At 40.1% G+C, this 11,899-nt stretch overlaps 1 protein-coding gene across 2 annotated transcripts; it reads left to right on the top strand.

The window, feature by feature from the left end:
* The first annotated feature begins 4,005 nt into the window (after positions 1-4,005).
* Positions 4,006-7,724, top strand: LOC135471480 (BTB/POZ domain-containing protein 6-B-like). Of its 2 annotated transcripts, none has more exons than XM_064750733.1 (3): positions 4,006-4,078; positions 5,427-5,703; positions 6,136-7,724. In XM_064750733.1, the coding sequence occupies exons 2-3, from the start codon at positions 5,432-5,434 to the stop codon at positions 7,271-7,273; spliced, it is 1,410 nt and encodes a 469-aa protein (XP_064606803.1). In that variant the 5' UTR covers positions 4,006-4,078; positions 5,427-5,431; the 3' UTR covers positions 7,274-7,724. The 2 variants fall into 2 exon arrangements, with proteins under 2 accessions (XP_064606803.1, XP_064606804.1); XM_064750734.1 differs by lacking the exon at positions 4,006-4,078 and adding an exon at positions 4,602-4,698.
* Positions 7,725-11,899: the final 4,175 nt, after the last annotated feature.

Raw genomic sequence — 11,899 nt, 5'->3', positions numbered from 1 at the left:
CGTTTCAATGACCATATCGGAATCATTTGGTTTCATTTTTATTCGCGAAATCTCGTTAGCATTCTGAATGGCCAACTTGTTAATCTGTCTACTTCCGCTTCAACTTCAGTTTCTGATCCGGGATATTATTCGTAAACCGGGCCTTTGCAGAAAAGGACTTTTTACATCACGCGTAATATAGATATGTATATGAAACAGCGATAAATTTATTTGTTTATTGCTTTAACATTTGTTTATTATCTTTAAAGAGATATTGAACAATTTACCTCTGCAGCGTGGGTGGTCATAACCGGAGTGCAAATGGTAAACAACCATGTGTCCTTTGATAAGTACACAAAATTTTCCATGAAAGCATATGTGGCATTTAGATTTGATACTGGTGGAAGTGGTCTTCGTTGTACATACATGTAAGACGGCAATGGACCACGCGAGCGCGAGCGCCGTCGACCGTTTATTATTTGGCTCCACGTTGGAAGCATGATAGCGGAGATATGAAGAATTTTCTCGACCATTTAAGTTCATATGTACTCGCGGTTTGGGGTCACCCACCGTGTCAAACAGTAATAAAGAAATCATATTTTGATATCTCACCTTGCAGAGACGGATTAAAACAAATTTATTCTGCGGCAAATAAATTTGGTTCCTGTTGAACTGAAACCACACTGCACCACCTTCTGAGAGGTTACAGTGATCTAAATAGACGTAACTTATAATCCCTTTTTCCTATTTTATAGCCAAGCGTAGCAATTTGGTTATTATCACAAGGAAAGAAATTTCCTGCACATTAGGTGCATAAAGATCTTTTGCACATGGTTTGTCATGTAATATACATGTCGGCATACAGCAGACGAACTTCCACTGCACATACAGATTTGTGAATGAATCTGACTGCGATTCAGTAAACGTTAAATTTAAAACGTTTAAATAGACAGATATGTGATTGCAGGAATCCAACATAGCTGGTGTTCGGTGGCAGCATTTGCTGTAGGTTTAACACACATCTGCTGTTCAGTAGCAGCATGTGCTGTAGCTTTAGCACACATCTGCTGTTCAGTAGCAGCATGTGCTGTAGCTTTAGCACACATCTGCTGTTCAGTAGCAGCATTTGTTGTAACTTTAGCACACATCTGCCGTTCAGTAGCAGCATGTGCTGTAACTTTAGCACTTGTAACTGTAACTAGTAACTATGCATTTTTGTCTACACCCCAACACACTGTAAGTTGAACACTGTAAGTCAAGCCACGATAAAAATGTTACCGGTCTAGGCACATAAGGAAAATCAGAATGCCTTTGTAATTTGTAATGTCCATATCTGTAACAAATAGTTTGGTATATCTATAATGTACATATCTATCTGTAATGTACAAATCTGTCACTAGTTTTATACACCCGTAACTTACCTATCTGTCTGTAATGTGCAGATCAGTAACAACTAGGCCTATAGTTTGATATATCTGTAATGTCTGTCTATTCCTAATGTGCATATCTATCACAACTAGTTTAAATCCGATATATCTGCAATGTACAAATAAGTACCAAGTATTTTGATGTAGATCTGTAATGTACATATCTGTCACACCAATTTGATGTGTCTGTATATCTAGATTATAAGACGGCCTTTGCCTGCATTTCGTAAGATGTACGAGTCAGTTCAGCGTGTTCTGCACCGGCATTTACAGAAAACTGCCCCCTATCGAAACATAAAATCCCAGATGATAATCCCAGTTTTCAACTTTACATGCGTAATGCACATTTTACACACTGGCTCAGTTGTGTGCCGCAAATGACACACCTTATACGTATCCACCTGTTTGTCAGCGGACCATTGGTATTCAAAAGACGTACGAATTTCGCAGATTCCTTTCAAAAAAGGGCTGGTTAGCTCAGTCTAGCTCGCTACCATCTGAGCTACTGGGTTGTTCTCGCTTGCTGTTGCTGGTATAAGCTCAAGAAAGCTAGTCACGTTCTTCCACGGAAGCCATGCATGGAAGTACCATTTCTTCGGCATGCTGACACTTGTCAACGACATCAACAACAGAGCGCCGTGCATAACGCCCTTCGGCCAAACTATTCAGAATAGCTATATAAGGACTGACTTAACATAAGCATGTTACCATGTTCAGTTTAGCGCATTCAGTTTTATGAACTACTGGATTTATTTTTTCAAGCAATGGACCTGGTATGGTAAGGCGGGATATCGGGCCAGGGTGGAAAAACCTGTAGCGAAACAGAAGAGAAAATGACTGTAGCTGTGATTGACAGCAGCTGACACCTTCATAAATCCATTTCTTATTTATTTATTTATTCCACTGGTGTTTTACACCGCACGGACGTATATTTCACTTATACGACGGCGGCCAGTATTATGGTATATGGGAAGAAAGCGGGCAAAGACTGAAGGAAACCCACGGCCATCCGCAGGTTCCTGAAGGCCTTTCCGTGTATATACGATCGGGGAGAAACTGTGTTTTACTCCTCTATTCCTGTTTACAGGACCATAGTGCGATTTCAAGCTCTAAACAATCACATTTTCTGCGCTAAAAATTGTAAAAAGGTAGCCCACTCCATTCACACTAAAATATTTTTGTCTGTATTAAGCACTACTGAGTGGGGATATTCTCTGTGAGACACATGTAACTTTCTAAAACAATTCTTGACCAACAACAATCATATGAGTAAATAAATAAATAAATAAATAAATACCAAAAGTAACATTCAGCCTATAGACATCCACAATAATTTGAACTTAACATCATAAGTATAGATAGACGACCAAGAGTTCTCTTAAGGGAGGATTCACGTATGATTTGGCGCATGTTAAGTACTAGCACACTCTAACAATTATGGATTCTAAATGGTGGTTAACACTTATTTAATCAAGTAGGCCAGTATGTAACTCACACAAAAGTATATTTCCAGTGGAAAAAATGAAACAGAGAACACTGCGATTCGAACTCTTTCTCAAAGTACTCGCTCTCCTCCAAATCAATTTCCTTAACTCACGCCTTGCTCGCATCAGCAGATATACGGACCTTAAACTTGCCAAAATATAACAACATCGATCACATTATAAATTTGAAAATAAAGACAAACGTTAACCAAAACAAAACTTAAACAGCCCACGGAAATACATACATGAAAGTTTCAGTAAATATATATTTCTGGTTAACACCGATCTTCATACAATAATTTAGAAACACACTGCCTCATTTCCACCAAAAATTGGCGTCTTTAATCGAGAGTACATAGTTGGCGGTTTATTACTATGCAACCATCCCTTCCATGGGCATGAGACGTTTAGGGACGCTTCCAATCAGAAGTTTTATACTCCTGATTTACAGAATTGTCCTAGAATTTTGAAATTTATACCTTTTTTTTTACCTCTGGGCTGCCGATTCTCCGCCTTACCCCACCAGGTCCATTATTATTTGCAAATACCCGTCTTTGCGAACTCTGTGATAAAAGACTGCCTCGACTGGGTGATCATCTAGCTTGGCCTCCGAAACCAAAGGCGATCACTGCTACTTCTCAAGTTTTCAAGCCTATTAAGCGTGAAACTTTAATACAAAACAAGCTATATGACCAAAACACACCTAAAGAACGAGAAGCGTGATAGCAATGTCAGTATATGTTAGATATAGGCCTATATATTTTTTGGTAATATGCAGGTGTAAGCAAATTACATTTTTGGTAATGTTGAAGATGGAAGGCCACTATATTATTTTTTAGTAATATGCAGGTTCGGTTTAGCATGCGTTTAACAGTGTCAGTAATGTATTTATAACCTAGGCCCTTATATAGACAACACGTGTGACTGTGAGCGTGCATCATAGAATAGTTTTTTTTACCGTTACATTAAATCAATACCTTATAATTTTTACCAGTTAGTCACAGCACACTTTTAACAAAGTGACATCAACTTGAATTGGCTGATAGTAATTTGGGAACGACAACTCTGTGTTCTTTTTTGCTGGGTTAAAGTTACGTCCCTTCCTTGGTGTTTGCTTCAGGGAACATGGCCTGCTGTATTTGGAGGTTTCTACCTAAGCGCTGTCGTTTTGAGTTGGCCGTGGTCCAGGTAAGTCTAATTTTGAACCGATAGAGTATCCGTAAGCTGTGTGCTATCAACATTACATACGCACTGTCGTTTATCACCACGTTATATTGATCAGTTATACCACATGTGGTGGCTGGAGTTTACTGGATACTTTCAACACGGAAGTGTACCGTTACACACAACCTGATACAGCGGATAGCATGACGTGCATTCATTTGGGTATTTTGAGACGAGGTTGTTGTCACTTCGTAGGGATATCAGTTCCTTGAAAAACTTGCTGTTTACAGTGACCATTTGAGAAGAGAGTCGGCGACTAATAAAGTCATCAGCTTATATATACTGTAATATAGTCTCAACCGTGCAACTGCCCATGCATTTCCTATGGGACAAGTCATGTCTTCAGCAGCATTCCCGCATATAGAGCCTACTGTTAGTTACTGTGACAGTATGTAGGTGTGTATGTGGGTACTGTGTACGTGTTATGTATGACGGTGTCACAACAATCCTCTCCTCCATGTACACACCGAAGGCTGTGATAGGTTAAACGTGGGATACCAAGCTGTAGAGCGGCGGAATTCCCCAGTTATCTTCGTGAAATGGGGAATAACCACTATCGCTGGCCAGGCTTTACGGTGTCATAGGTACGTCAACAGGTAGGGTTTATACACTTTTGAGGACAAGGTTGTATAATGCAATGTAGCCCCAGGTGACTACTTCAACTCCTCCCTTTATATAGGACTGGCGGAGTACGATAGTCCGTCAGCCTGATATAAAGAGAGGAGTTGAATTAGCCACCTGTGGCTAAGTGCAATGCGTGTACAGTACACAGGTGTGAATCGGTTATTTCTGTATACCGGTAGCTTGTCCCATGTGGCTGCAAATATTTGCCACTGCCGAATGTTAAGAGTAGCCTGATAAGTCCAGACCCGTTTCAGAAACGTGTTAATGTTATAATAGGGCTAAAAGCCTTCTTCTCTTTATAATGAGGCCTGATTTCAGCATGCCAAACAAACGCTGATAACATCTCTCTCTCTCTCTCTCTCTCTCTCTCTCTCTCTCTCTCTCTCTCTATATATATATATATATATATATATAATCTCAAATGACCGTACAGACTAGTTTAAGCTTAGGCCTTTACCCAAGTAACCTGGCCCCTTACTCTGAACGCTATAGGAGTATGAAATTTGAGAATAATTCTTTCTTTTTATTCGTTATAGCCTATACATGTAACAATGTGCACCTATACAACTGTGTATGCTCAGTGTTACGCTGCGCGTGTCATTCCTCTTATGACAGCGTTGATTTCCCATTTATATAATTCTTTTCCACAGTGGTTTCAATGATTCATTGCGCTTTTTTGTGGTTGCAGAATTGATGATGAGCGGTCTGAACCCTGAAGTACCACTGGACTGGCAGTTGAATAAGTCTCTTTTAGAGTGCACATCCCAACTCTTCTTGAGCTCCCACTTATCCGACATCACCTTTATATTTCCAAATGAACACCCAATTGTCAACATCCCAGCACACAAGTTTATCCTTGGGATACGTAGTCCGGTTTTCGAGACGATGTTCTGTGGTGCACTGCCGGCCGGAGAAACTGTAAAGATTATTGACAACACCTCATCTGCTTTCAAGGCTATGATTAAGTAAGGTTGAATCCAGTCCTTGTAATTAAGCCACCTGTAAGCACGCAGTTCTTCTAGCAAGTTTTATTACATGAATTTAATTTTTTCTCTTTCGCATTTTTGGAATGGAAATTATCCTTCATATACTTCATGTTCTTTACTGTCGATGTTAATGACTGGAAGCTGACCAGTATTGATGAAAGTTTCACCATGTATGACTGATGTACATACTTTTGGATTTTTGGAGTTTTGGAGTTTACAGATGCAATGTATACGCTATCTAATTACAACTGTATTAGTCTCTATGGACATTATATACTTTCATATGTCCTCATATTTGAACGTATGTATATTATTTGGCTGAGGATTTTTCTAAATCTTCTGGCTTAAGGTATACAAGTTTTGGGTAGGGTCCTAATACTTCCAAATATTTGAAGCTCTTTTTTCTTGCAGATTTATGTATACCGATCGGTCGGAGTTCAACTCGAGTTCTGAAGCCATTGAAACCATGCAGGCAGCCCATAAGTACAGAATTCCGTTGCTGGCAGAAATATGTGCGTCATATATGGAGAACTCTGTCACCACTGAGAATGTATGTTGTATACTGGATCAGGCGTTTCTGTATGACTTGACACGCCTTCAGACCAGATGCCGGAAATTTATAGACGAAAATGCCAGCCAGGTTTTTAGGACTGAAGGTTTCACGATGTTGACGCCATCCACGTTGGGACTGATTCTTGAAAGCGACGATTTGAGATTGGACGAGTGTGAAGTGTACCAAGCCGCTGTTGTTTGGGCAGGTTCGGAATGCAGTCGACAGGAATTACGAGTCACCGGAGAGAACAAACGAAAAGTTTTAGGCGACGCATTCTATCAGCTTCGCTTCCCACACATTCCGTTACAGACATTTTCTGAAGTCGTGTCACGTGAAGGTTTGTTGACGAACGAAGAAGTCATAGACCTGTTCCGTTACCATGCTTCGGAGACAAAGAAGCCCGTAGAGTTTTGCAATAACGCAAGGCGCAGTTTACCGAGCGTGATGATCTCGAGAATGCAAGACGGCTTCCGGCGGAACAACATGTCCAAGGGTTGCAGAACAGAGGCCATCAAATTTCAGGTCACTTTCACTAAAAAAAGAGAACAGGTCCAACAGGCTCGTCTGGTCAGCTTGGGGCTCTTGAACGCTGTCATCAGATGTGATATGGAGGACGAGTATTTTGCCAACAGTCATCTTGTAACCATAGAGCTGGAATATCTCAGCATGAACACCGAGTCCGACTCGGACGACGATTTTTTCGACAGACCGTCCAAAGACTTAGCTGTCAGCAGTTTCTGTTTTCCATTCACCTCCAAGGAAACCAAGTGCATAACTGTGGATCTACCCAAGCCAGTTGACCTTACGGACGGGCGTTGGTATAAGCTCAGCGTCACAATCTACTCCTCCCACAAAACTATGCTGAAAGGAAAACAATATATACAGCTTCTAGGAAGTGCCATAAAATCTAAGGTGATTCTGGAATCTGGCTTGAAGGTTGGTTTCCAGGGGTCAACTCATGGTCCGATCCATTCCATTTATCTACGCACTGACTAACCCCTGGTGCTTTTTGCTTCTTACCTTTGTACGGCTGGGATCCGAAAATAATACTTTGAAATCTGTTTATAAACGATTCTGTGATATACCGTTTGCTTTGTTATCATAGTATTACATTGTTAAAGTTTTCATTGTTACTGATTATAAAGTTCTATATATTACTGTATATTAGCGGGACTTCAGTGATATATACCTTCACATGCTGTCTTGTTCCCGAGGCTGGGGAGGAATTGGGACAAAAATATGTCTTATGTAGATTTTTCGTACGTTTGACGCTTAAACAATAGTATGTAGACAGCTCTAATATCCACATGTTACTCCACTGACCCTAAACTATATACATATACAGTTGGCCGCGTTTGTTTGGTTCGAGACAAGTGTATACCAAGTTGAGGAAGACAGAAATAACTGAAACCCTCTTCATGTGACCGAAATAAAATATGACCTTTATCACAAGAAACACTTGTGTGTTCGTTACCTTTTCAATGTTATATACACATACATATCCTGCAAGATTTGCCAGAATGAAATATACTTCGGACTGTGGTTATAATATAATAATCTCCTACGAGAATATCGCAGATTGGAAAATTCTGTGTTGTTTAAGCGTATTTTACTCGTGATATTTTTTGGCCATAAACCATTGATCAGTGAGGCTATTTTCCCATGATTGGACGCATTACATGGCTGCAATCAGTTATAGGATTGCCGGCGGTTAATTGAGTTTAATATTCTGAACAGTCCACTTGAGTCATGACGTGAACTGATTAAATCCTGATCTCGCTGTAACTGCTGCAGCTTTAAAAGTTTGTCAGGTACCTGGATAAGGTAGGTGAGTTACGCCGGGCTCGCCTGTTTGCCTGGTTGCCATTATATATTATTATAGGTAAAAAATTCTCGAGCCATAAGTCAATCAGCTCAATGATTTTGTTCATTCGGTCAATCTATCAGCAAGATGCGTAAATCTTCCTTGGTTAAATATAATTAGAAACAATATCGACACAGCGTGCCGCCCAAAGACAGTTCACATTTCAAGCATATTTGCTAAACTTTTGTGATGTAAGACACTACAAATTGAAGGAACTTATTGGGAAATGCACTTGTACTTCACAAAATACAGATCATCTGTTCTGCAATACCCTCGAAGAATAAGTTCATCAAAGGATTATAGTGGGATAACACTGAAGATCGATTCTGATTGACTGGTGTGATAGATAGGCTAGTCCTGGCTATGCTTTGTCTAAGCTGAATTTTAGGTATGTCAAGCGTGACCAAGGCTGTACAAATCAACCCAAGGAACCCTATCACCACTGTCATCGATTCAGCGTCGATTCTGTATTCCTCTAAGTCAACTGGGTGTATATATTGTTCATTCCTGTTGTAGTTCGTGTTTTCGACGTCCTGTTCTGGATGAAACAATTATGCAATTAACATTGCATGTGAAGGGATAATTATCATGTGGTCAATGACGTATAAACCATTGTCATGTTTGTATAGGGGAAAACTTTCTACAGGTGACTTATTTTACATCTCGGATACACATGAAAGCATACAGGTATGTCTTTATTCTTTTAAAGGTCGGGCATTGTTTAAATTAATTAGCACTTGTGTAAATTCCCTGTGTTTTCTTTCACTCATGTCCCATTTTATCAGAAGTCAAATAAGTATCCTCGAATAATTTACCATTGATTTCCGTTGCAAGAGACATTAAGGAAAAAATTGCATCCATGAACAAATATCGGGATAATGCATGAAGAGGTACATTACATGCACACCATCAGCTTAGAGGGCCTGGTTATAACTATATCTGTACATGAGAAATGTACTGTAATCACATCGGATATACACAATGAAGAATATCTGTAACGATTATACGATGGTGCTAAGGGAAGATCTGGAAGCCTTGTACAGTTACAATATGTAGTCCAAAATGCTACCTAAGGTAAAAATATCAAACGGCCGGATGTGACATTTTATATGTGACCGACCAGATTCCAGTATCATCTTTCGTCTTTCGGTTTAAAATTTATATTTTAACTAATTTCCTCATGAGTTTTTGTTGTATCCTGAAATACTACTGACACTCTACGGTTTCATGTTCAACAGAAGGACAGAAACAGGATTTCATGATTGCAAAGCACTCTCCGCACTTTCCAACAACCTTCGTCGAGTTACGTTATAAAGCAGCAAAGCATGTGGCTTACGGGTTGTGGACAAAGATGTGCGTGCAGTTTCCAACCCAGATCATTCACGGTGCATGATACCTCTTACTGTTTCGCGCATTACTGGTCTTTGTAGTTGCTTGTTCTTCATGGTGTTAGCGATGTGAATGCGATGTTGGCCGAAAACGGGGAGCGAGCTTTGTAGGTTAGACTGCCTTACACCGCCTGTCCATTTTTCCTCAAGGATGATGGGAGTAACTTCCCCTTGGCCGTCCACATCAATGGTTGCTTAAATAAGGAAAGTATGACCTTTTTATACCGTCTTCAAGCGAAGACACAAATCATCCAACTTGTTCTCAGATGTAACGAACTTTTCTCCTACTTGTGCACTTTTAGGCAATAATCTGACGGTAGTTTTCCTCTCTTAAGGAAATAAATGTGTTTTTTTTTGTACATTGCAATAAAATTCGTGACGCAGATGTAATTCAATAAGTTCAGACATACTTAACTTATGCGATGCGCATATCCTCGTGAGAAAACTGGCCTTTGGGATTTTGAAACACTGTATCGGTTACCTGTAACTGATTTAATAGAATCCAGTTGGGATGAGCGGTTACCTCACAGAAGCCATTAAACGTCCTTACAAAACCAGCCACCGTTTACGCTTTCGCACTAGATCGAGGTTCAGTTAATTTCGATTATTTTAATAAAATTTGTAAAGTATATATGCTGTAAGGGTGTAGAGGCCATCGGCATTTGCCAAGTAGGCTAGTACAGTTGTATAGCTGTCGACTTGTAACTGATGTCGAGACCCCAGATATGCCACAAGGGTATTTTAACAGGAATTACACCACACTGAATATCGGTCCCTTTTTGCGCTGGTGTTTTTCGAAGAAATTTCTCTTGGGAAGGGAGTGACTGCTTAAGGTTTAATGTTGTGCTTAACAATTTTTCAGTCATATGACGATGAAGGAACCCATAGAGTGCATGAAATGTGCCTCCTTGTTGCAGGACGGATTTCCACCCCTCTTTTATCTAGTGCTTCACTGAGACGACTTACCGAAGCGAAGTGAGCCGCCTCCACACAAGCCATTATACTGATACGCGTCTACCAGTCGTTGCCTTAATGCTGACCACACAGCGAGGAAGCTACAAATTCCTCTGTTAAGGTCTTAGGTGTGACCCGATCAAGGATTGACCCTGGATCTACTACTACCGAAGCGGACACTCTACCAACGGAGCCGGTCACTTAGGATGGGGGCGACACGGGTAATCAGAGCCCGAAATTAGTAAGGATGATGGGCGCAGACTGACCCACATGTGCGTAACTCTGGATCTACCCAAGCCAGTTGAACTAACGGACGGGCGTTGGTATAAGCTCAGCGTCACAATCTACTCTCTTCCACAAAACCAAGCTGAAAGGAAAGCAATATATACAGCTGCTACAGCAGGAAGTGCAATCAAATCTAAGGTGATTCTAAAGTCTTGCTTGAAGGTTGGTGCTGGTAACGAAGAAATTACACACACCCCCTCACGTGATGGGAGCGACACAGGTGACTGGAGCCCGAAATCAGTAACGACGACGGACGCACTCTGGCCTACATGGACGTCGGTTTACAGAAGCCTTTGATTAAGAGAGTTTTAATTAACGGCACAGTTTATACATTATTCTGCATGCTGGACCATGGCACAACCCCTACAATAGTACCCTAATTATCAATGACATCAACGTAAAACTTAATTGGAATTTGGTTGGACATGTCAGAAAACCTCAAATGCAACGGGTTCTGTGAGTATACTCAGTCATGGGAAACATACACATTTTAGATTTTAAGTGTGCCACATTTTCAAGGTGGAGAAAACATAAGAAATACATGAAGTTCACAGCGAAGAGTGCTAAAAGTTTGCTGTGCGTGTGTTCATCAATAATTTTTTAGACTTTTCCTATTTGGGGCCATCTTTTGGTATATATTGTCTTTGCGTAATAATGTTATAAATGAAGATGTATTTGTGCACTAAAATGTGCTCTCTTAAACAAATGAGTTTAAACTGTTTTTTTTTTTTTTTAATATATTCATCATAATTCATATTAAATACATATGTTTGGATATAAACAACTTCACATTCAAGTTTTACTGCCTTTTACTGCCATCTGTTTTACCATTCTCTTGATACAAGTTAAGCAGGCTGTTTTGCTCTTAGAATATTCTGAATTTCAATAAACAATAAACCAAATTCCCATGATTGATCACTTGATGGGTGTTTCACAGACTACTCAAGAACAGCTCAAGAAACAGTCAAGTGTCAGCTGACTGACAAACTTCTGGACTTAAAGCCACAGCCAAAACAGCAAAAGCTGAATTTGAACACAAAATTTCATGGCTCAAGGGCATGGTAGCCACAGCAAACCAGGGCTTCAACCCCCTGAGTCAGCAAGATGCCATGAAAAGATTATTGTCTGACT

The sequence above is a fragment of the Liolophura sinensis genome, chromosome 7 (genome assembly GCF_032854445.1).
Source record: "Liolophura sinensis isolate JHLJ2023 chromosome 7, CUHK_Ljap_v2, whole genome shotgun sequence".
Taxonomy (NCBI): Eukaryota; Metazoa; Mollusca; class Polyplacophora; order Chitonida; family Chitonidae; genus Liolophura; species Liolophura sinensis.
This window is presented reverse-complemented; position numbering and strand designations above follow the sequence as displayed.